At 35.6% G+C, this 26,747-nt stretch overlaps 1 protein-coding gene across 9 annotated transcripts in view; it reads left to right on the top strand.

Moving 5' to 3' along the window:
- The window catches only part of ETV1 (ETS variant transcription factor 1), a 98,450-nt gene extending 73,659 nt beyond the window's left edge, over positions 1 to 24,791 (top strand). For all 9 annotated transcript variants that reach the window (XM_061413591.1, XM_061413588.1, XM_061413587.1 and 6 more), the window contains 5 exons: positions 6,525 to 6,593; positions 8,146 to 8,214; positions 11,524 to 11,693; positions 17,580 to 17,681; positions 22,876 to 24,791. In XM_061413591.1, the coding sequence (XP_061269575.1) occupies positions 6,525 to 6,593; positions 8,146 to 8,214; positions 11,524 to 11,693; positions 17,580 to 17,681; positions 22,876 to 23,097 (632 nt within the window). In that variant the 3' untranslated portion in view covers positions 23,098 to 24,791. The remainder of the gene's footprint in view (positions 1 to 6,524; positions 6,594 to 8,145; positions 8,215 to 11,523; positions 11,694 to 17,579; positions 17,682 to 22,875) is intronic.
- The last annotated feature ends 1,956 nt before the right edge of the window (positions 24,792 to 26,747 follow it).

The raw sequence follows: 26,747 nt of genomic DNA, 5'->3' as shown, positions 1-26,747 counted from the left end.
GTACTTATTTTATGTAACTGTATTTCCTATCATTTCAGCTTTATTTTCAACTCTTAACAACAAAACCTCCACAGGCTTATAAAACTTGTAAAACAGTGAGCCAACTAGATCACAATAAGCCAATCCTGTTTGAAGGTGGTGGTTATTTGTGTAGGATATTGTCCTCACCCTAAAAAGAGATGCTTCCAAGAGAAGTCTGTGGTAAAAGTCTGTCCTGTTATTTTAGATACGTTGTTGTTGTTCAGTCAGTCAGTCACGTCCTACTCTTTGCCACCCCATGGACTGCAGCACTCCAGGCTTCCCTGGCCTTTAGTTCTTTTAAATTACGTAGCCTTTAAGATTTAAAAGCATCTGACTGCAGATAACTGTTTAAGCTTTTTTTTTTTTTCTCTTTTTTAAAGCTTTGCAAGCACTATTCTGGGCGTACAAAGACTGACATAGTTCTCTTTCTGTCCTCAAAGTATGTTAACAGTAGATTCAATGCATCTGAACTGTGACAAAAGAAATATCTCTGCAGATTTTACATTATTCATTTTTACAGTTTACTAAAAATCCTAATGACAAATTTCCCGTCTGAGTGTGAATGAAGTAAAACTCCAGCTTTTCTGCCTTCTTCACATGAGTTTCAATGACTAAGTTATTACATTCACATACAGATTTTGTGAGTGACAACAGATACCTCTTATAAAACTCAACATTTTAGCCATCACACTTGATTTCGCCACACTTTAATTCAAACATACTGGTACTGGGCCTTATTTTTAGAACTAATTATTTTCAGGTTTGTTCCATAATAGAACGATTGTATGGGTGTAAAAAAAAATTTCTCACATTAGCATCTTTTTCAGGGAACTTCATAAAATATGTTTTTTTGATCACCTATAAAAATCTATTCACGTGGCAAGTGGATATGCAGAGGCAAAGGATGATACACTAGTATGTATGTGAATAGTTTTGCTTTTAAATACATCCTTACGAAGTTTATGCTATTTACATACCCTGGAAAACCTTTGGATTTTAAATGTTAAACTGTGAGTTTGCCAGGAAATGAGTAGAAACAAAAAAATTAAATTTAAGACAGACAAAACTTAGGCAAGATCTGTCATAATACTCATGTTTCTTGAATGAAATTGATGCCATTATTTCTTGGTACAGCTCAATATTTTTTTGGTAAATGTTTTTGCAAAACTTATTTAAACTCCTGTGTTTACATTGAAATACACACACACAGAAACATATTTCTCACCAAGTACCTGTTAATTTCTGATGTATGTCAATACACTCAGTTCGGCCCTTCGCTTTTTTTTTTTTTTTTAATTTTTAAACTTTACATAATTGTATTAGTTTTGCCAAATATCAAAATGAATCCGCCACAGGTATACATGTGTTCCCCATCCTGAACCCTCCTCCCTCCCCATACCATCCCTCTGGGTCGTCCCAGTGCACTAGCCCCAAGCATCCAGTATCGTGCATCGAACCTGGACTGGGCCCTCCGCTTTTAATGTGCCAAATTTTCCACTGTCATCCTTATGCATTAAACAAATTGAGGTGGACCTGATTTTCTCACATCACCTCCTCAAGGAGTTAGTTAAGTGTGTAATCAATCCATTCCTGCATTGCACACTGATATGAAAGTAAAAATCACATTAAAATACAACATCCAGTGTATTCCTATTTTACTGGGATTTCTCATTTACTCTTTGAGATTTGTATGCTTGATTAAGTTATCACACCGATTATTTTTTTCAGGAATTTAACTACAAGCATCAAATGAAAGCAAGGTGCTTTCTCCTCTTAAATAGAATTTGCAATCTGGAGTGTTTTCAGGTTTGTACACTATTTGATAACAAACAGTTTCAACACATTGTAGGGATTTCTCATACAAATGTGGCAGATAGTTCCTCTCTGATCTGGCCTGTTCAGCTCCTAGAAATTTTAGGCAAACCATGCCCTGAAGAGGAACCTTCATTCTGTACTACAGGGTGGCACTTAGGCAAACCAGAAAAGTGCCTGGCAAAAGCACAGCTGCACTTTGTGAGCAGATCTTTGGTAAAGCTTCCCAAGTCAGTATTCTATTTCCCAATACAGCTGTAAAATGCAGGTCAAGAAACAGAAACTGAGTTTTTAGTTTCATACCTTCACATCTTTATTTAAAGGAAATTTTAACAGTATGACTAAAGGTGAAGATTTAATCAAATCAGGTAGTTTAGGGTGTCAGTTTACTCTTAACTTCCCCCCACAGTGTTTAGGGCATTAAAATAACAACAGTGTTTTGCTGCTTTGAGTTTTTGCAGCATATTAGATCAGCTTTCATCACCATGAACTCATCTGTGACAAATTATAAGCAGTTTAGTTTCTGCAAGCTGATTTGGCTGTGTCTTTATGACATGCTCTTTGATCCATAAGTTTCAAAATTAAAAAAAATTATTTATCCTAAATTAAATATACATGATTCAATTTACAGACTGAATTTAAAATTTTTTAAATGAAAGTCTAAATATAGCAACAAAATTGGGGGATAATACTGTAAAAAGGAAGCTTAAAAGAAGTACCTCCAAATATTTTGAAAATATAATGGAGCATCTCACTTAAACCTTATACATCATAAATTTATAATGAATTTAAAATCAATATTTTAAATATCACAGGTTAATATATTTATGAAGAATATTATGAGTAAGCATATGAATAAGCAATGTCAGCCATCTCAGTAGATACCTTATATAAGAATAGAAAATTAAGATACAAAAATAATTTTGATACATAATTACTTTTTGTTGTAAGTACTGTGGTTCACACACTTTAAATACTTATGAGATTCACTTAAAAATAGATTCTGTTAATAATAAGTACCTTGTATTAAATTCTTAGTGTTCTCAGAAACTGGGTATAATGTTACCCATGGCTTGTTCCATATGGTCTTATCTTTGAAGGAAATCACTGTGATTCCCATTTTACAGATGTGGAGGTTGAGAGAGATGTTAAATAAATAACAAAATGTTTTACTCTCACAAAATATCAGAACTGAGATTTCAAAACCAGGTCTTAGATGACAAGGTATATGTTTGTAATCACTGCCATACTAAAGGTCCTAAGATTGTAATTATAGATGCATATTAAGACAGTGTAAATATGCAGTCGCCTTAACATTTGTGCATAGGCTAAACTGCAGCTTATGATTGTCACTGAATTATAGAAGTTTTATTTCATGAATAAACATAAATGAATATGTATGAAATGCCTCTATTCCCTGCTACAAAACATTTGCCTTTGAAGTCGCCACTTGGCTAGTTTGGATCTGAGTTGAACATTTAGCAAAAGTTAAAATGTAATGCCAAACTTCATTGGTTGGATTTTTTATTAGATAAGGTAGAAATGAAAGCAGCAGGCAATTTAATTAGCAGTAATTTTTCTGGGCAAGTCATTACTTTGATGAACTTCAGAGCAATGTTTATGGCTCCTAATTAACCATGTTAGTCATTTGATTGAATAATCACTTTGGAAATGTTTCTACAATTTGATTAGAGTCTGACCCACTCTGATGGTCATAAATTAACTGATATCACTTTAGGATAACATGACTTTAGTTACTTTAGGGAAATAAACTCCTCTTAACCATATTTTTTTCAGGCTTCTCTTTTCTGTATGAAGGATGCTGAATTTAAAGACAGACTGAATTTAGACAATGCAGCCAAGTGTCTCAATTTCAAGAGCTAGATGTTAATTTTATTTACCCTGAGGTGTAATAAATAGTATAAGATCTGGCATAAACACAAATATATTCTCATATATGCATTTTTTTTTCTAAATTGCTGTTTGATGCTTTTTTTTTGGAACTTAGATCATAAGTTGAGCCTTTGGAAATGTAATGGAAGCCTGGCATCAGGTGTATTTTATGTCATTAATTTATGGCGAATTTTAAATTAGTATACTTTATACCTCATAGATTAATAAGGAGAATTTATGAAGAATATTAAAGTACAGCAGAAAACAGTAAATCGTCCAGTTCGGTAAATACCTGAGTGTTCGTGAAATTACCCATCGAATCCTATCTTTGATGTCCAATGTCTAGTTTTCTAGAATATGCTTATTTTGTGTGATGTTGGAGTACTTTTATAAACTGGCCCTTCAACTTTCTCAGAAATGCTTAAACTTCTTTTCTCCGCCTCTGGGGAGGAAGGGCTACATTTAGTCCCTCTTATATATAATAGAGTTTAACCTGTACGTTTTCTAGCTGCCTCCAGGGCCAGCCAGCTGTTTTTACAGCCACACTCCAGCTGTGCAGCAGTCAGTAAAAGTATTTTGTGGCAGGGTGTCAACATCAGTTCGACAAAATGCTTGCCTCTAAGCAGCTGCTGAGCTGATGGCAGAGTCATTAACACAGTCCCTTCCAGGCCCAGCTGCATGAGGGACCTTATGCCTTGGCAATAAATCAAAATAACATTAAACATTAATTTGAAGTACCATTGGTTAAGAAGTTGGGATAAAATGGATTGCTAATTATTTGGTGACCCAGAAGATCAGCTCCATTGCAACCCTATTATAAGCACTGATATCAGAAAACAAGGTTTAACCCTGCCTTTTATAGGGTTAGAACTATAAACTGCATAATACTTTAAAGAAGGCACAGCACAATAAAATGTTTGAAAATGAGTTTGACACTATTTTCAGCTTGTAAACTATTGATTGCTAGATGCTTTTCAACGTTATTGCTATTAGGGATCGCCATTAAGATGTTTTTGACTAAGATCTTATAATGTATGCTTTTTTTTCTGTGAAATGATATCTCATATTTTGGTTGACATTTATCACCAGGCAAATTTTTAGAAAATCAGATAGACTTTAAAAATGGAACATTCTGGACCTAAAAAAAATGACATCTGGACTAAATAATGGTCATTATCTGTTATAGCATGAAAGTTTATAGACTGATAAGAGCCTTTAGATTCCAATTCACTTAAATGCTATTACTTGTTCAGAATTACTACAAGGGGTGGAAAGGAGGTTGTATTCTTATATTAAATAGCAACCTGTCATATATATTTTAAACATCTAATTTTGTATGTGCTCAGTTGCTCTGTCATGTCTTGACTCTTTGTGACCCCATGGACTGTAGCCTGCCAGGCTCCTCTGTCCATGGGGATTCTCCAAGTAGGAATCCTGGAGTGGGTTGCCATGCCCTCCTCCAGGGGGTCTTCCCAACCCAGGGATAGAACTCAGGTCTCCTGCATTGCAGGCAGAGCCACCAGGGAAGCCCTTTTTTTTTTTTTTTTGTATATGTTTATTTTTGTAGATGTTGCTTTAAAATCTTTAGTAATACATACAGAAGATAGAATCAACGTAATCATGTTTATGCATTTCTGTGGAAACTGTGTATGTTATATTCAGATTTGGACCCAGGTTTTAGGTACCTAAAACCTATAAAATGTGGAACCTGAAAGAAAAAGTAAATGAAATGGCATATACAAAATTAGGCTTAAGGTCTCAGCCGCACTTTTGCACGTGGAGGGTCTTGAGGTTGAAACTTCGGTATTCACCCTGAATTGACCTCTTGTTTATGTGAGTGAACTTCCAAATTCAGAGTCAAAGAAGAGCAGACTCAGATAACATGTGACCCCGTCCTCTATTTTTTATAAACTTAGAAAATAACTTCTCTAAAGTCATATAGCTTTATTAGTAGTAAATGAAGGACCTGAATTTTTATCTTTTGTCTCTCAAATCTGTATTTCTTTCCCTTTCCCCATATCTAGGCTGCTAAACACATTACATACACAGCCATCACTATGACTCAAGTTTAACCATTAACCAAGTTTTGTTTTCTCAGGGATGAATTAAGTTGGTCATACAAGTAAGGCCTTGCTTTTAGGGTAGCAATGGTGTTTGCTATTGGATTTCTGCTGTTGGATTTGTTGCTGTTGAATTTGTTGCTGTTGGATTTCTCTTTTATAGCCTCACTGGCTTTGAATATGGCCTGTGGGCTTAATAAAATGAAAAGTCAGTCTTGTTTTTGTCTGAAGAAAAAAAAAAAAATAGCAGTCATCTTACTAGGCTGAAGTAATTATAAGAGACATAACAATTTTGTCTTTCCATCATGATTTCTAGCCAATGTTCATGAAATAAACTATGAACGAGTCTTGTATTGACCTTTGCTTTGGTTGCCACTGGGTAAACAAATTTATCCCATACGTGTCCTGAAATGTCTTTTAACTCATGATGCTGTTTGTTTTGAGGACTCCATCACATTTATGTGCTGTTGCTTAGCCTACCTTTAGTTTAGTCAGGTTGGTGTGGGTAAAACTTCGAATTCACACACCTGTTCAGGGGAATCACTGCTCACCATGGTATGGTTCTCAACCTTCCGTCTCTAGTGCAGGCCCTACCTGCAATGTTAACCATGTGTTGACAAGTTCCCCTCAGGAGACTCGTGTCTGTTTCTGTTACTTTCCTATCTGCACTCCGTCCACTGATAACAACATGTTTTCAGCTCCAGACATCTCTTTGACCGATGTTGTTTCCTCTTTCAGAAGTGCCTAGCTGCCACTCCATTTATATGAGGCAAGAAGGCTTCCTGACTCATCCCAGCAGAACAGAAGTTAAGTTTTCCATTATTGAAATTCTTGTAAATACTTGTCAACATAATCAGCCATCTTCAGGATGCTGTCACATTATCATGATATACGGGAAAAATCACTTAAGTCCACTAAACCATTGTTTTAAAACTTTTTGAAGTAAAAGTAAGATTTTTCAGGTCATGATCTCTTATATTCTGTTAACATGAGTCATGTGCATATAAACAGCTGATAAGTGGATTTCTCTGTTCTTTTTTGCCAACAACCATATCCTTTTAAAATAGAACATGTGCTTTATAGATCACCCACCTTACTGCTGTCTGCTGAAATGTATCTTCAAGGAATTTTCAGTTTTGCTTGAGAGAGCTAAGTCATTGTGTTGACATAAAATGCAGTTGATTTAAATACATTCACATTTAAATATCCTGGATTTTACATTTTGGGACAAGTAATTGTTAAGCCTCACATAAGAGGCTTAGAAAAGGTGTTTTTCTCATGGGTGTGTTATAGTAACTGAGGTGGGAAAGTTTTGTTCTAATGGGCATGGTATTTGCAAGGTCATGTATGAAAGTTCTTTTATCGGGATAGACTAACCTTTAAAGTATTTCCTGAATTATGTGCACGGTCCTTGATGTCAACAGTCTGTGTCATCAGTGAAACGACTTGGATCCATCCTTCTAGGTTGAGTCTAACATTGGTTGTTTTGCATAAATGATATCAGTAGAAGTTAACCCCTGTGTTTAAAGGATAGTAAAATGAGATGGTAAATCCAGAATATACGAGACCAAAATTTTGCACAAATGCAATTTAATTGTTGTTGTTGTTAATATTATGTACCTACCACAGAGACCAATACTTATGAGAAATAAAACTGTGACTAAATTATGTGAAATTTCTTCCTAGTAATTGAAGATAATAGCAATTAAATGAAAGTCCCACAGTCAAGGATATTTGGGGGAGAAAATGATTGTAGAAAGCCATCAATTTATTTTGCATTTTTTCTAAGGATTTAGCAATAAAGGAAAATTCTTTTTTTTTTTTTTTAAATCTGACTTGTCTATTGAAGATGAAATCATGAAAAGGTTAATGCAGCTAAATATTTCTGTAAAGGAGTGAGGGAATAAACTGTATTTGTTTCAGTTCATCAGGGTCATAATGCAAGATAAATGTCAGTAATTCTCATCTGTTTGAATAATGAAACTTGGAAGAAAACAAAAAAGAAGATAATCTGTTTTACATCACAGGTTTGCCAGTGTTTACATGAGCATTATTGGGTTAGTAATAATATCTATAGCTAACTTTCATATATTACCATGTGCCAGTCACTGTTCTAAAGTTGCATATATTGAACCATTCAATCCTCACAACAGCCCTATAAGATAGGTGGTTTATTTTCATTCCCATTTTATAGATGAGGAAACTGAGGCAGAGAGGTCAAATAATCTGTCCAAGGTCACAGAGTGGAAAAGCAGAGAAGTCCTTTTCTGCCTCCATTTTTGCATTCATGGTTATATTTTGAATTGTTTGTGAGTTTTATTTCTGTCATGAATAAATGTATCCCATTTCCCCTCCACAGGCTGCATGTTTGAAAAGGGCCCCAGGCAGTTTTATGATGATACCTGTGTCGTCCCAGAGAAATTCGATGGTAGGTTTTTCATTGTGTATCAAGTGTTGATTTCTGTAAGAGGCTGTGGAGAGATACCCTTACCTCTCCTGAAAGCAGTCAACATCGCTACTTAAAGATTTTCATGCTCATCACTTACGGTGCACTCAAGTCTCGCTAAACTTTGCCTCTTATAAATTCCCTTTCCTTTTCCCATTAAGAAGCTTTTCTCTTTTGTCCTATGAGAGATCCCATTTTTAAAGACAGACAGAGTATCATTCTTGCTGAGCTTTATGTAGAATAAGAGAGGGCCCTTTCCATTGCCCGACTGAGTACATGCAGCTTGTTGTTTGAGATGTATTGAAAGCTGATCCCGTAATTAACAAAGCGGAGCAGAAAGCTTGCTCCTGTGGACGCACAGTTGACTAATGTAGCCTCTTGCCTTTTATTGTTCATGAAAAGATGCATTATGGAACACAGGAGCAACATAGCTGCCCATTTAGTTAGTGATTGTGCATCCTCTTTTTTTTTTCCTTTGGAAGATGTTCATTACTAATGCGACATTAGTTTGTAATTGCTCCAAATGGATTTAGGAAAGCATTACCTTTTTAATATCACTTGCTGTGGCAATGAAAATGAAAACATCACCCCCACATGTTAGAAAAGGGTAAGGGGTGTCAAGTTCGAGAGACTCTTCTCTTGACAAAGATTGCAAACAGTCGGCATCTAGAAGGAGGCTTGGGTAAAAAGCGAACGGTTGATTGACTTAGTGGTTCTTCAGAGTGGTCTCCCTATTTCCTGCTTTGATTGTTTAACAGGAAATGAGCAGGGGCCTTCTGATTAGCTGATTGCACAAACTTTCAGGATCATGGCTGTAATGACTTGGTAGCTCTTGGGAGTTTTAATTGTCATTATTTAAACAGCAAAGGATATGCACAGATTACTCGTCTGTCTCTAATTAGTTGCTTGAAGACTACTCTGTTCTCGATGCTTTTGCTACTCTTAGACTTATCAGACAGGATGAGCAGTCTTGGGAATATCTGTTTCCTTAGCCTCCCTTTAAAATGCTAAATTCATCTCAAGGTCATGGGTTAAACTCTAACACAGATCACCTTTTCAGTTTTATTCTATAATAAATGTTAGTTTTAACCTTTGAGTTTCAGAGGTGTGATGTGTGTTATTGTATTTAGCACCATTAGCAGAGTATCAAAATGCTTAAAATCTAGTTTTTTTTCTCTTGAAATAAAGCAGAAGGTCTACTTTTTGGAATAACCTTCATCAGTTCCTTTCATAGTCAGTGAGTTAACTTTTTAAGAAATGACGATAATTAGTATGGGCATGCAAGGAAGAAAAACAGTTCAAAATATAGACAAGATCAGGGTGTAATCTAACAGGGCAAAGACAGAGTCAGTCACACTTGTGTTTGGGGAAGCTAATTGTCTTGATTATTTTTTCCCTTTAATTTTTAAATACTTCTCAGCTTCATACTAAGGAAATATTTTGGGCAAAATAGTATTGGGCTTACATTTTATAAGGAACAGAGAACAAGAAGAAAGAAAATCAAAGAATTTTTTTTTCCTTGTGCAAGGCGAATATGATCAGTCAGTTTTATAGGCAGAAGCAATCTAAAGGTTAGAACATTTCATAGTGTTTCATTCCATCTGCAAAATTATTCTTTTGCCCCCATGAAAATTTCTAAATCTCAGAAGGAAAAACTAAGGTAAATAAAACTATCACTGAACAATATGAAGAGACACTTCCATATTCTATAGCTTAGACCAAAACAGCATAATGATTTTTAGCAGCTATTGAGTGAAAAATTTTACTTTGATTTTTTTTAAGTATTTTTTCTATCATTATTTCAAGAGGTGTATTTCTGTCTTCTGACCAAAGGAAAGTTTTAAAAAGCTTGTGATTTGGGCTATTTTATAATTCACTCTTCATGTTAGTATATCACCTTAAGTATATTCTGTCTAAATTGTTTCTAAACAATTTCCCTCTGCATGAAGGAGAGAAATTCATGCATTAATAGTGATATGCTTATAGGGCCTTAGACATTCAATTCCCAATGTGATTGGTTCCACATATTTTTGAGACAGTTTGCTGGACCTGGAAATGTATAATCAGTAGTCATGAAACTGAGTTGTGTGTGTGTGTTTTCTTTTGTTCGTTCGTTTGCTTTTGGTAAAACCAAAATATCTGACCAGATTTATACCAAAGAATTGGAAACTGACACCTTTATTGCTGTAATGTATTTAATAGACTTTTACAGTTTGTATGTAGCACAAACAATCCTTTCTTGTTTAAAAATACAGCTTTACAGAAAACTCTGGTGTGTTCATTTTTATGTGTATATGTATTTTTGAATTGGACTCCCAGAAAAAGAATAACAAGCTAAACTCAAATAAGTGCAATATAAACAAGAGATAAGGAAAAATGAGAGACTTTTCATTTGCTGCCAGCTGAGCAAAGCATGGTGGCAATATGAAGGTGTGGTAGAAAGATAGCATGATGATAATCCAGTATGCCTTGCATTACCCATGATATTTTCCTGATTTTTACTTAGCTCACAGAGTTTAAGCTGCTATTAAATTTGCTTTGAAACATTTGCATTTAAATTTTCAATAGTTTGTCACATGCAAATCAATGAGGTATTTATAAATTGTAGTTTGCAAATTTTAATTTGTATAAATAAAATGCCTGGAGCTTAAAATTGATTACTGCCTCTCCACTGTTGCTTAGAGTAGTGTGTGTGTGTGTGTGTGTGTGTGTGTGTGTGTGTTAGTCACTCAGTCATGTCCGATTCTGCGACTCCATGGACTGTAAAGCCTGCCAGGCTTCTCTGTCCATGGACTTCTCCAGGCAAGAATACTGGCGTGGGTAGCCATTCCCTTCTCCAGGGGGATCTTCCTGTCTCAGGAACTTAACCTGGATTTCCCACATTGCAGGCAGGTTCTTTACCATCTGAGCCACCAGGGAAGCCCTGCTTAGAGCAGTAAGAGATGGCATTAACAATGAAGTAAAGAAGTAGGATTAGATACTATAGTTTTTAAAATGTATCTGAAGAAAACAAAAGATACAGCGTTTTTGTAAGTCAGTGACATCTGTGCATTTATTTTGCCCTGTGTGCATTTATATTGACCTATGCGTAGTTATCTGTAAGTTTGTAGATTCCTGGTTTATATTCAACCATTTAACTGTGTTAAATCCCTATTTAATGAAAAAGATATATTTCATAGAAACTCTTAAATTAGTTGTGGTTTAACCGTTTTTAGTGATTATTTTAATATAAATTTTATATAAATGTCATAATAATGCTAATCATAGAAACTTAAAATGTTTTTAATTTAGGAGACATAAAACAAGAGCCAGGGATGTATCGGGAAGGACCCACATACCAGCGGCGGGGATCACTTCAGCTCTGGCAGTTTTTGGTAGCTCTTCTAGACGACCCTTCAAATTCCCATTTTATTGCCTGGACTGGGAGAGGCATGGAATTTAAACTGATTGAGCCTGAAGAGGTGAGTTTCATAGCTTCTATTTAGGGAAATCAGCTATGTCATAATAGAAAGACACGTACTTGATTAATATGCCAAAAATTCACTTTTTAATTTTAAAACTTTAGGGGAACATTTTGAGTGAAAAGGTAGTCCAAAGGAAAAAAAAGCAAGCATACGTGTAAAATAGGAAATGAACATGTTACAGGCTTGTTCCAGTTGAATACTATCCTATAGAACTGATGTTGAAGAAAATCAACGGGAACATTACTGTGCATGCGCGCTAAGTCACTTCAGTTGTATCTGACTCTGTAGGGCAGGGCCTGGGCCTTCTCTAAAGGTGCTTCTAAGTTGGGCTTGTTGGATGGTCTTCGAGAAAGAGAAGAACGTGCATCAAGTTCAACTCATTTTAGGGAGAGAGGAATTGTTCTTGAGAATTAGAAGCTATTAATTGGACAATCTTGATTTTTGGCAGGAGGGTCGGAGAAAAACATTTAGAGAACTAAGTCATGTGTAAGAGGGCTGTAGGGGAGACACAGCTGTGGGAATACAGGCACTCAAAGGCCATAGTGGGAAATTCTCACTCCTTGGGTGTTTCTTAAGAGACACAGACCCATAGGAATATTGTTTCCCTTTGATTAATGGTAATACCTGTTTTGGATCAGCTGGGCGGTATACACTCCATTGGAAGGTAAGAATAAAGTTTAAAATGTCACATGATACCTAAGAAATTGCCCAAATGAGAGGACTCTGGATAGAGATACAATGGGTAAATGGAGCTCCTTTCATTCTGTTCAGTTGTCTTACCCCCTTCCAACCTGCCCTTGTGTACATACAAGTGGAGTATTTTCCTATAAAACTTCCCAGTTCAGTGTTTATTCTTCTCGGGAGTAGCTTTAGATTTAAGGCTACTGTTATTATTACAGTGTAACCTACCAAATAGCATTTGGACCTCAAGGGAAAGGCGACGTTTTATATTTATTTACACTTTTAGAAGAATTTTGTCCATGCTGGGTCTTGGTGGCAGTGTGCAGTCTTCTCATGTGGTAGCTTGTCTTGTTGTGGAGCAGGGTCTCTAAAGCACAGGATCAGGGGTTGTGACACGCCAGCTTTAGCTGTCCCTCAGCAGGTAGAATCTTCCCGGACCAGGAATCAAACCCAGGTGCCCCACATTGGCAGGCAGACTCTCAACCACTATACCAGCAGGGAAGTTTGAAGGGCCAACTTTCATTAAAGTTTGTGTCTTTTCATGAAAGATGCTTTCTCTCTTTACATTAGCTGAGAAAGCATTGGGAGACTTTTAGCTAACATAGCTATGACTCAGATTGGCTGTTGTATCTTAAACACCCCAGAAAAGTAAAAAAAAAAAAATTCAGAGATATCTATTTTTTTTACCTTAAATTAATTCGTTTCATGTAGATTTGACATCTACAACCTAGGCTAATGGGCCTATATACATCTTATATTATCTGCTCTGTGAGTCCTTGTATTCAGTCATAATCAGATAATATGTCCTAATTTGATATCCAGAAGATAAGATGATAGTACTTGTAAAGATTTAAGGGATTTATCTGATTCGAGTATGGATTGAATAAAGTATGAAATAAGAAGAACTAATGAGCACAATTAAGTCTACTCCAGGTTATATCAGTGAGAGGGTATGTTTCCATCTTCTTTAGCCCCACACCAAGTATACACAGATACATGCATAATACCTACTCACACACAGAGGGCTCAGGATCAAAACTGTAAGTATCCATTATCAAGTATGGGCTAAATGTTTGGGTAGTTGAATTTTGTATTGTGTCTAAAACTTAATTTGGCTGTCAAAGGAAATTCATCTTTATGTAGATGTACTTAAATAATGTAAGTGAAAGAACCACAAAAATGTGAAGCACTAAAGATTGAGGCTAGAATCACTTAACATAAAGTAATTTGAAAGCTTGTTAAGTAATGATGAGAATGTGAGCTCTTCATCTCATGAAAGATGTTAATAATCACTGCAAGAGTTGGTTCATGCTAGACCTTAAGGACATCCAGCAGGGATTTATATCAGTTACTTCTGTCCATCTGTGATTAAAGTGAGCAGAAACAGAATTTTTTATTGTTGCCATGGGCTTCCCTGATAGCTCAGCTGGTAAAGAATCTGCGCTAAATGCAGGAGACCACAGTTTGATTCCTGGGTCAGGAAGATCCCCTGGAGAAGGGAAAGGCTACCCACTCCAATATTCTGGCCTGGAGAATTCCACGGACTTGGAATTCTCCAATACGTGGAGAATTCCATGTATTGTCCATGGGGTCGCAAAGAGTCGGACGGCCTTCACTTTCACTTTCATTTGTTAAGATGGGGGTATTACTGAATTACATCAGTGATTATTGATCGACTTAGAAGTGTAAAAATTCTTAGGCTAGTGATTAAGTTCTTTATGTATTGATTTTTAAGCTGATTGTGTTGAAACAACTAGAATAGGAGACTTGACCAGGGGACCATTATGTTACATCAGATTGTGAATCTCTGTGACTTTTTTATTTTTTTAGCCTAGAAGGAATACAATTATATCTGTTCTTATGACAGACTAGCATTTAGATACCTTTTCTGTAGCAGACTCTGAAAGTAAAAAAAGAGCTGAGGAATTCAGAGAGTCGGCGGACCATTTCCAAATAGTAACTAACTCCCTGGTAATAGGGAAGTAAGCACTGAACGTCTCCGAAGGCCTTTTGTTCAAAATGAAACATTCCATTTCTGATTGCTGCATTGCTCACTGCTGCAATTGCTTCCATCAGGCAATGACTCTGCTGTTTATGTTTAAATTTCTTCTTTGAGAAGTGTCTGTGAAATTCCTTTAGTCTCCGTGGCCCCCGGTCACCCTCTTCTTTCAATCACACAGCAGTTCTTTGAGGGTCTGCGACAGCGCAGCTCATGAAAGGTGGCTGTGAAACCATCCTTGTTGGAATTACTTTAAGTTCCACTTGTTTATATTCCATCTTGCAGTTTAAAATGATACTGAGTGAGATTTCAGTCTTGCACTGATCATCTGCTCTGTGTGTTTAGGATAACTTCAGCAAGCGCATAATCTTTACCTTCTCTTCTTTGAGATATTTGAAATTATGGGATCTTATTTTTGAATTAATCATGGGTTCAGGGAACAGTTATTGACATAGCAAAGCATCTACAGGACACAGCATGCTAAGTCATTTCAGTTGTGTCCGACTCTTTGCAACCCCATGCACTATAGCCTACCAGGCTACCTTGTCCATGGGGATTCTGCAGGCAAGAATACTGGAGTGGGTTGCCATTTCCTCCTCTGGGGGACCTTCCTGACCCAGAGATCAAACCCACATCTCTTACATCTCCTTTATTCACAGGTGGGTTTTTACTACTAATGCCACCTAAGTAGAAGTCTTTTGATAATATTCAAGATTGTTGAGCTGGAAGAGTTATCGAGAAGTCTGATAGCCAGGCCCAGGTTGTGGTTTCTAGGTTTACTGTTGCATATTCAAGCATGATTTTTTAAAATAAATTGAATAATATTAATAATTGAACAATTACATTGTCCTATTTAATTCATTTGACAATAAGGGTAACTGCTATAGTGCTACAGAAATCGTTCCACTCTCCTCGTTGACAGCCAACGTGTTCATTTGAAAGAATGTTATAAGGAAGTTACTAGAAGTATTGTTACCATTGTACATGCTCCATGTTGAAAATGGTCCTTTGGCTGGATGTAGTGGTGATTGTGATGGGTCATTCGTGAGGGCTGGATGGACTTTATTAGTTGTTGGATGGTCTAACCTGTCCTGGAAGTTTTTATGTTGTCTGTTCATTTTAAGTTTCAGTCTTTTAAAACGATTTTATTATGATAGGAACACAACATGGGATGTATCTTCTTATCCAGTTTTTAAGTGCTTGGTCCAATATTGTAAACTAGAGGCACAGTGTTAAAGCAAATGTCTAGAGCTCATTCCTTTATCTTCTATAACGTGTCTACATCTCCTAAGCATATGGGTATGTCTCATTTTCTTCAACTTTATGATAAATGTGATATTGAAATAGCTCTAAAAATAAATTTGATTGTTTTAATATGTCTACTGATACCCACAGTGCTGTGAATTAGCTGGCATCAGAAAAGTCAAACTCTGCTTACGATATTAAAAAAAAGGCATCTTTTTCTCCCTAAAGACCTCCTTTGGGGAGAGAGAAAGTTGTTGTTAAGTTTGTCGCAGGTTATTTTGCTTTCTAGGTATATCCTGGTGAGCTAGAAAAAAATTATTAAGAAATGCCAAAGTATTCAGAAATTGTTGTTCAGTTTAAGGAGATACTGATAATTTATTTTCACATCCCCTCCAGGTTTGCAGGCTCTTCAGTTGTCCTGTCTGTTAAAGATTCACTGATGTCCATTGTTAGCTGTTTAAAAGATGTTTTATTTAGAAAGTATTGCTTTCACTTATTATTGCCACTTGCCCATCACACTATTGCTCCCAACATTTACATTAAAATTAAGTTTATCTTAATTAATGAAATTAATTAATGGGTTGATTCATATTAATGGAATCCATTAGTTAATCCATTAATTAATGGAATATTAATGTGTGCCTGTCACTGTGACTTTCTATTTGGAGATACATAGTCACAGGGATGTGACATCTCATATTTCGCTTTTAAAAAGTATACTGATGTATGTGACTAAATTACATTGTATCTTCATTCAGAAAATAGAAATTAGTGAGAGAGAAAATAGGAAAGATCAGTGTTTTTTAAAGAAAAAAAACAAACCACAGAGAAAGGTTATTGCTAATAAAATAGAGTATTTCTGCAAAGCATTGTATAAGATGTTGCTATATGACACACAACTTGGAATTCTGAGAACTTGAAGGCGAACACTAACCCAATTAGAAAATGCTCTCTCCGAGTTGCCTAGGTATACATGGGGGCTGCAATTTCTGCTCAGATGAAGCAAAAGTGGAAATTAATGAGGATGTGACTTTGACTGGAGTCACAAAAGCAGGCTACCCTGTTCTGGATCATCTACAGCTAGCCCAGGGTCGTGGGGAGGGAGGGGATACAGATTCATTGAGGAAGGAGGTTTTGCTAAAGCTCTATTGAAGAACTTCGTCTTTGCCATAAAAGTTGCACTTCCAAAGTCGTATTATAAAAAGCTCGGAGATTGTTCACAAAACCACAAAATGGATATTCTGCTTTAGAGATTTTTGTTTGTGGACTCATATACATGGTGACCTTTTTTGCTTCCTTCTTATTTTTAGCATCTAATTACTGTTCTTTAAATGAATGCTTAATTCCACCAGTTTAGTATTGACTGCACTTTTTTTATTTTCTGATGCTGCTTCAGGCAATAAAAATTATGTACAGTTCAGCTTACTAATTTGTGCACACTATGCCACTTGTCTTTTAGCCAGTGTGTTTTAGCCAGTGTCAAGCAGGGTATCTTTTTTCCTTTGACTTATCATAACCTGAAAAACACCTTTACCAAGAGATCTTTATTTATAGATAAAGTTGCTCTTGATCTTTAGTTTTTAATCTGAAAAAGAAATAAGAAGGAAAAAGCAGAAATGAGACCTCAGAATGGGAAATATGCCTCATTTTGGTGAATTGCAGCCTGTTCAGTCCCGTTATAAACACATTCCCTTATTTCCATTTAATTTTGTATCCAAAACAATAGTGACAATGAATTCTATTGTGATGTTTCAGAATGATCACTTAGTGCCTGGTTGAGAAAGCAAACCAGGACCCAGGAAATGCAGATCTTGATAGCTTTTGCCTCTTGTACGTATGCCATCGATTTGGATATGTTTTAGATGGTTTGGAAGTAGTTAATGAATTAACTTAATTTTTATGAAATATGTTGATAAGATAATACTTAACACAACAATGTGGTTCTGTCTCAATGGCAGGTGGCCAGGCGTTGGGGCATTCAGAAAAACAGGCCAGCTATGAACTATGATAAACTTAGCCGTTCACTCCGCTATTATTATGAGAAAGGAATCATGCAAAAGGTGAGCAGCTAACACAGCATTAAAATTTATTGAAATGTTTCACATTCATCCGCATGTCATACTTCAAAGCCACATATCATTGCATTGCTGAAGCAAGGTTTTCGCTCACTTTAACGTATGCTTAGCTGTTGGTTTTCCTATTACAGGGCCTTCTGTTTATAAATTTATGAGCGTTATAGGCAAATATGTAATACAAAATAGATTTTCTGAAAGTCCCCACTTTGCTGTGTTTGGTTAAAAAAAATCCTGCTTTAGTACTAATATGGCAATATATGGCAATATATGTCCCTAAAAGTTGTTGACATTTTGCTCATTCTCCACAATTATACAATTTTGAATATTAGCTGAATGTTTCCTTTCCCCCTCTTTTTCTGATTCTTAAAACAGTCAGAGCATTTCTTGTTCTCATTCTGAAAAACATCTTTTCTTGGCTGATTTCATTACTTGACAGCTTAACATCTTAAACAGTTGATTTGAAATGAGTATTTAATCTTATCTTGTTGGCATAAGGACATTAAATATGCTTTATTTCAAATCAGTGTCTTAATATTTCAAGGTAGCTTGTTTAAAAAGTGTGAGATAAAACAAATGAATTACACCTGGGACAAAATCTAAAATTTTTGAAGAAGGTAATGAATAAATAAAGATAAAACATTTGGGCATTTGTTATTATTAATATCCTTCAGCCTTGCATTGTACTCAATCTATTAGTCTTGACTGTGAACGGCGTTTTAGGATTTATCCATTGTGAACGTTACATTATAGTTTCATTATGTGTCCTTTGTTCATTTGTGGAAACATGAACATAGTTACATATTACAGATCATGGCATAGTTTTATGTCACCATGCTGCTACTACTGCTAAGTCGCTTCAGTCGTGTCCAACTCTGTGCGACCCCATAGACAGCAGCCCAACAGGCTCCTCCGCCCCTGGGATTCTCCAGGCAAGAACACTGGAGTGGGTTGCCATTTCCTTCTCCAATGCATGAAAGTGAAAAGTGAAAGTGAAGTCACTCAGTCATATCTGACTCTTTGCAACTCCATGGACTGAAGCCTACCAGGCTCCTCCATCCATGAGATTTTCCAGGCAAGAGTACTGGAGTGGGGTGCCATTGCCTTCTCCGTAGCTATTCTCTCCATAGCTATTGTCACCATAGCTATGCCAAGAAAAACTATACCAGTTGGTCCATGACAATGGTAAAAGAAGAGGGGGAAATAGCATCATTTGGGCTTTCTGGACCAAAGGCAATCTGCTGTCTGGTTAGCCAGCCAGTAAGTTAGAACTTCAAAGAGCCTTAAAAGATAAGGCTGAATGGGATTCTTAATTGCTTCCTGTTTCCCTGAATCTCACCCTCAAATTGTAAAACCAGTTACTGTGTGCTCCGTCTTCTCCATCTCAGTCCTGGAGTCTTTTTTTTAATTCTTCCTTTCTTTCACCAACCACTCCCGTTCACAGCCAACCTTTTTCAGATACATACCATCCTTTCAGTTTTCATCACCATCTTCATAATCGGGCAAAGGAAGTAAACGGGCACAGTAGGTCTCTGCGGGTCCCCTGCGCAGTGGTACATAGCAGTAACAAATGCAGTCATGACTTTGGTTTGCATGTTAGCGTCGTGTGAGATGACTGGTTTTGAACAGATTCTTCTGCTAGTAAGCAGCAATATTCTTTCCTCATGAAGCTGCTGTGATCGTTAAATGAAATAATATGCTTGAGACGCTTGCCTTGTACCTGGTGCAGTGAAAGGCTTCAGCAGATGGTATCTGTGAATAAACCTTGCACCTTGAAGCCAAGACATATTTAGCTTGTATATCTTGACTAGTAAGCCCTTTAATAAAGGGAGCAGTCACAGAGGCTAAAAAGTATCTCAAAATATCTAATCATACCTCAACTTTTACACAGTGTTTAAAGGGGTATCTGCAGGATGTTATGTCTGGTCTTAGATATTCTCAAAGGTATTCAAACTTATGCTTATTATTGATATCATTACTAACATATTCCCATTTATTTATCCAGTTATCACACATCCCATTTGTTTACCTCTTATTTTAAGAAAATAATAAGGCAAGATGCTTTCAAATGATCAAATGATAGCATAGATGTTGGAATACAGAGAAAAATGTTGTGGCTCCTCATATTTTCCCTATTAGGCTGTAATTGCCAAGGTAAACTATTAGTAACTATTTATCAGCCAACATAGGATAGCAAAATGTGTACTTAACAGGCCTTTTGGGTATCACATATGATACAAGGAAGAATAGACCGTTTAAAGGTGAAAACGCAAAAGTTGAAGTGTACTTACAACTAGCACAACAATCAAGACTTGACAGTTTTTGCAGACATACGTATTTACTCATTACACATGTTGAGCCGGTCTACTTGCTGCTCTCTGATACACCTGTGGCTTTCTCATTGCTTCATTTTCTCCCTGATAACATAATGGATAAGTAAGTCCTAAGATAGTCATTCAGAGGAAAATTGTGCAGTCCTTTAAAAAAATATGAGGTAGAATTACATATTTTAATGTGTAGGGGAAAATGTTTATCTGATGATGCTTGTATATGAACTTAAAATTCTGTGTATATGTAGTGTATGTCAATATTAAGTGAAAAATTAGAAAATACAACCAAAGTGTATCAAAACATGAAAGAAACCCTAATTATTTCAGTAGCTATGAAGGAAGAAATGATGAAGTAATGATTATTATACATTATAGACAATACATGTATGTTTTTACTTCAAAATTTAGAAGTGCCTAAATAAAAGTATATATAGACATTTAAGTATTGGTTATTTCTGAATGATATAATCAAATTATTATTTCTTTTGGCTTAATCTGTAATTTCAAGTTTTCCTCCAATATTACTGTACTATTTTTGAAATTTTAAGAGTTAACACATAATTTAAATAGCTAGCCTTTCAAAGCACAGTTCAAAAGCTAACCTCCTTGTTTAATTCTGATTCATCTCTCTTGCAAAATTAATGTTTTACCTGAGCATTACTATTTATATGTACTCAATGTATAACATTGTCCATATTGTAATTGTATTACTAATAAGAGGATTCATTATGTTCCTTGGTTGTTTATCAGACCTTGTTCTAAACTCTGTGGCATTTAACATAATCCAATAAACAGAGTAGTAGCTCTAAATATGTTTACTGAAAGAAGAAGTAAAACAGTGTATCAAGGCAGGGTCCTTAAGAGATTTTATAATGCTGATTGCATATCATACATTTTAATTCCCCACAATAATTTATTAAATAATTTCTAATTATAACCACTAGCAACAGGTTGTACAAAAACATTCCAGTAGTCTAAAGCAAAGCAAATGCCTCCTTCTCAGTGGCCACAAGCAAAACAAAGCCAGTTATTAAATGCTCTGAGATATGCTGGCCAGTTACTTCATTTTTTTTCTCAAAATACTTTGAACAAAGGAATAACATGAAAACTGGGATTTAGTATTGTTGAGCTTTGTTTCTGATAGGGCCTATTTTTACTTTTATGGCAGTTTCACCATTTCACCTTTATGAACTTAATTTCCTTTTTATAAAGGGCTAAAGTGAATAAACTTATGCCAGACTCCTCTGTTTGCATGCCCTGTGCTAGAAACTTCCATCTCAGTCTTGTAACAGGCTTTCCAAGAAGCCATCGCTGCCTCCATTTCATCAAAAAAAAGGGGAACCGAGGGTGGTTTAAGAAACTTGTAAGTGTTGGCTGTTTTCAAGCCTAAGGATATTCACAGTATTTGAATTCTCTTGAATTCTCGAAATTGGTTTCTCTTATAGGGTAAAAAAAAAAAAAAAAATCCAGGGCAAAAAACATTCTAAATCTGAGTCTAGAACAACAGTGCTCTTTGGTAATTTTTTTCCTACAAACAAGCACAGACAGTTTATAAACCTTGAATTCACCATTCCCCCACGTTTCAAAGCAACTAGTAGAGGTGTTGACTGATTTTCACCTTTCTAAAATTACTGAACTCAACATACACACAAAGTCAGTATCAAACTTAATACAAAGAACTGTATTCATCCACTCCCACTCCCTACCCCAAACCCTCTGGGCTTTTGAGAAGCTCAGCATTGTCTATTAATGGCAGCGGGGGAGGGCTGTATTTGTTTCACTCAATTGTTTATAATTTCCTAGAGAAGCATTACTCTTCAAAATTTAACTTTGGGACGTGTCATTTCCTACAAATTACGCTACTTCTCCTTTATTTCAGGCAGCTGTCACATTTCTTTTTCTCATTTCCTCCCTATGTATTGTATATTTTAAATTCCTTTCACTTTTTTTACACCTCTTAATTCAATTTGACACTATATACACATCCTTAACGTCTGTCTAAGGCATCTTGCTTTCATTTTTAAAAGTGATGTACCCAGGATAATACTGCCCTGTTGATCCATCTTTCATTTAAATAAGGCTATGCGTCTTTCTTTTTTCAGATGAGACTATACAGCGAAAAAGAAAAAAATTAAAGGAAAGAGAAAGAATAGTTCATCCTGCGAATCAGTGAAGCACTAGTCTAGTCTTATTAGGAACACAGTCCATTTTTTTCTTTTAAGGTTTGAAAGTTTAGCTTTTCTATAATTTCAGAAATATAATGTTAAGAGGGAAACACTACACTTTAAATGTCGTGTTATTTTATAAGTACAAAACCTTTTCAAACAGAGGGGAAAAAAATTTAATGTGAGATGCCTGCATGAAATCATTGATTTTTTCCCCCCAAATAACAATGTAAGTTTACATTTATATTAAAACAACAAACTGCTAAGTTTCCAGTTTTATCTAAAATGAATGTAATTATCACTCAAGGTCAGCATTTTGCATTTCCCTCGCTTGAACTGTAATTTATCCCACAAAGTGAGGAATTTTTTTTTTTTTCCCCTATCTGTATCTGTTAATACTTGATTGCCTTTTCTTTTGTTATCCATCCTTTCTGGAGCATTAAACCATGTTTTTTGTTCATTTCTCTCCCTGCATTCCCCATTTGGAAATGGTGAAGATGAGGTTGTGTTTGTGTGTGTGTGTGTTTTAATTGAGGTGTAATTGACGTAACAACCTTGCATTAGCTTCCAATGTAAAATATAATGATTGGATATTTGTATCTCTTGCAAAACGCTCACTATTCTAAGTTTAGGTACCATCCCAACATCCCACATAAGGATGGGCTTTTTCTTCCATGTTTCCCTCAGGTGGCTGGAGAGAGATATGTCTACAAATTTGTGTGTGATCCAGAAGCCCTCTTCTCCATGGCCTTTCCAGATAATCAGCGCCCACTGCTGAAGACAGACATGGAGCGCCACATCAACGAAGAGGACACGGTGCCTCTGTCCCACTTTGACGAGAGCATGGCCTACATGCCGGAAGGAGGCTGCTGCAACCCCCACCCCTATAACGAAGGCTATGTGTATTAACACAGTGACAGTCAAGGGCCTCCTCGCGCTTCTGCTCTTTTGCAAGATGAAGAGAATCTCTGAATTCTCTTCAATATTTGATTTTTGTCATTTGTATTTTATTTTTAAATAATAATACAGAAAAAGGGGCTTTCCTGTTGCATTGTTCTATGGTCTGCAATGGACTGCGCACTTTATTTGAGGGTGGGTGGGGGTAACCTAAACATTTATTCTGTGTAACAGGAAGATAATGGGCGAATGGGAGGGGGGATTGGGGTATTACTTTTTACTTAGGCTTGGGATGGGGTCCTACAAGTTTTAAGTATGATGACGCTATATCATGTTGATTTGATTTCATAACAACCTAGAAAATGTTCATTTCCTCTGGGTATCTATGGTACAGTTAATTCACATTGTGTAAATATCCACTTGGAGACTATCTGCCTTGGGCATTTTCCCCTAGCATTTCTGTGTCTCTGCAAGGTGTACAAAAAAAAAAAAAAAAAACTACTGTAAAAGGCAGTTTAATTGTTAGAAATGACTGTTTTTGCACCTCTTGTAAAAAGTTATTTAGAGATTGCATTTACTGTTTTTTTGTTTTGTTTTGCTTTATGTATGACTCCCAGAGGAAAACCATACAATGGGTATTCTCTCTGAAGCTGAGTAATCACCATGACTGTAAATGAGGGGCACAATTTTGGACTCTGGCTCCAAACTGAGTCACAAGGCCAGTAGCAGTACACGTATCTGGTGCCACCTTGCTATTTAGATACAGATAATACTGTCCTTTAAATATTTTGAAACCCATTTCAGTTACATAATGATATTTTTCATGGTCCTTTGAGATCTTCATTTAAATGTTAAATCTGGGATCGCAATGAAGCAAAAAATATCTGTCTCCATTCACTTCCTTCAGTACATAAAAACATTATTTAATCAATAAGAATTAACTGTACTAAATCACATATTATGCTGTTCTAGATACAGCAAGCACTTCTTAAGAAAAATATCCAATACACTAAATAGGTACTATAGTAATTTTTAGACATGGTACCCATTGATATGCATTTAAACCTTTTACTGCTGTGTTATGTTGATAACATATATAAATATTAGATAATGCTAATGCTTCTGCTGCTGTCTTTTCTGTAATATTCTCTTTCATGCTGAATTTACTATGACCATTTATAAGCAATGCAGTTAACTACAGATAGCATTTCAGGACAAAATAGATGACTCAAACCATTTATTGCTTAAAAAATAGCTTCTGCCATGCTATGCTATAAGCAGCTTTTATGCACATTGACAAAATGAAGAGTAAGCTTCAGCTTGCTAAGGGAAATTGTGGAAACTTTTGGTGAAATGGAAAATTATTTACAAACTGTTCAAGAATATGAGCAAGTTGCTGTATGACATAGTGCTGGCACTGATATTATCCATCATCTTGTTCTGGACACTTGTGTAAATGTGATTGGATTGTTTGAAAGATTTAAAGATTTGAAGTTTCAAAGGTTTTTGTTTTGGTTTTGTTTTGCATTTGGAGGAAATAGTGAAAGCAGGGTATGTTGTTCTGTTTACCTTGACAAACCATAAGTAAATGGTGTTATAGTATCTCTGATTAGCTTGCTAAAATGATTCAAGCAAAAAACATAAATTTTGTTCACTATCTCAGAGGAAAAAAATTTTAGAGAGTCAATAGCAAAATGGATTCTTTTTTTAAAATCCTTAACACAAAGCCAAAATCAACTTACAAAAGATTTTCATGATGAACACAGGAAAAATTGTTGAAAGATGATCTCCTGGCTACCCATTTTCCAACATGACATTGATCACAGTTCATGTCTCTAAACTCAACAGTTATTGGGAAACCCACATAACATAACCTATACTTACTCACATTTATTCCTACCAAAATAATTCTAATTTCAACATATTTATGTAACCTGTGATTTCAATGGTTGTTCTACATTTACATTATATATCATTAGGCCCATTATGGGTTAACAAATATGCCTTAAAAATCAGAATCCCCCCCTACCCACTATGCTCATGTGGCCATTTACAGTTCTTAGAACAAAAATGGATTTTAAAATATTCAGCTAAAATTTTATTGGAAAGAGAATTGACACATTTGGAGAAATTGAAAGTAGGTCTTTAAAATATGATCCAAGTGAAAATTATATTGAGAATACTTTTTCTTTTTTCTCTCATTTTCTTTTATTCTTTTAAAAATTCTAGTTTGATAGTGAAAAAGAATCGGACTATGAGCTATTTTAAAGAATCAAGGAAGAATTGGTATTGATTATATAGTATTTAAGGACAAATTATATATTTTGCTGTTTATGGTAGTAACTCACTGAATAAAATAAGTAATTGGCCAACATTAAGTATATTTCCAACACAGAAGGGTTCAAAACATTACATTATAAACTCTTTTGGGAAATGTATCTAAAGGGTTTTTTTTTTAAGTTCTGTTCTTATTCTACTTTTTGTTTGGTTGTATTTTTATTTTCAGATAGATTAATAAATCTGGCAGCTGATTTCTGCAAGATTCTTGTGTTTTGAATTTCTAATTGAATTGGCTATTCAAACATAGAAATCAATAATGTAACATTTTCCTTCAGCTTGGTAAAAGAAACTAAAGAAGTATCTCCCCTCATGTTTGCTGCCTCTCGATGCCAATACCCAAGGGGTTAATTACAATAAAGAGTGGCACCTCTCAAATAAGTAATGAAAAATGACTTTCCTTAAGTTATGCCTATAAAAATGCATAAAAATAAAAATTCACACAGCTGACAGTGCAGAGCAGTTTCCTCAAATTATAGAAAGATCTTGGAGGTCATATACTTGAAGCCCCTTTTTACAGATTTTATCAGTTTCATGTTGATGTCATAACAAATTGCCACAAATTTAGTTACTCAAAGCAAGCAGATTTACCCTCTTATCATTCTAGAGATCAGAAGTCCACAGTGAGTCTAAAGGGGCTTTAGAAGGATTCAGGGGACAGCCCCACCCTGTTGTCATTTCTGTCTCCTGGCTTTGCCACTCCAGTTTCTGCTTTTGTGGTGACATGTCTGTCTTTCTCCTCTGCTGTAGTCAAATCTCCCTCAGCCTATCTCTTGTAAGGACACCTGTGATTACATTTAGGGCCCACCCAGATAACCCAGGGTTATCTCCCTATCTCAAAATCTTTAACTTAACCCCTTTTTGAAGTCCCTTTTGCCAGGTAAGTTATTCACAGGGATCAGGGGGTGGATAAAGGATATGAGGGGGAAAGGATGGCTGTTATTCACTTTACTACACAGAAGAAGACATGGCGTATTAAAAATACTGATTGACTTAACGTATGGACAAAAATGTTTTATTGATCTAGGATTAGAAATTACTAAAGATCGTTGGTTTTTTTACCATTAAGATAATCTCACTATACTCTTTATAAAAGATAATGAGAACATCTTAGGTTAAAGTTCACCTACTCTAATAAAGTGTCTGGTAATCACATAGAGCTTAGATTATTTAATCCCCTCTTGTGTAAACATTATGTAATGAGAGAGAAAAATTAAAAAGTGATAATTACAGAGTCATAGCAGAATGAATTAGATTGCCCAAGCCAGATCATATTTTGTAACAGAAACTTCTTTTGGTGAGATTATGAGTTATTACTGTACAAT

Source organism: Bos javanicus, chromosome 4 (assembly GCF_032452875.1).
Source record: "Bos javanicus breed banteng chromosome 4, ARS-OSU_banteng_1.0, whole genome shotgun sequence".
NCBI classification, from domain to species: domain Eukaryota; kingdom Metazoa; phylum Chordata; class Mammalia; order Artiodactyla; family Bovidae; genus Bos; species Bos javanicus.
The sequence above is the reverse complement of the archived record's forward strand: the minus strand, read 5'-3'. Positions and strand labels throughout refer to the sequence as shown.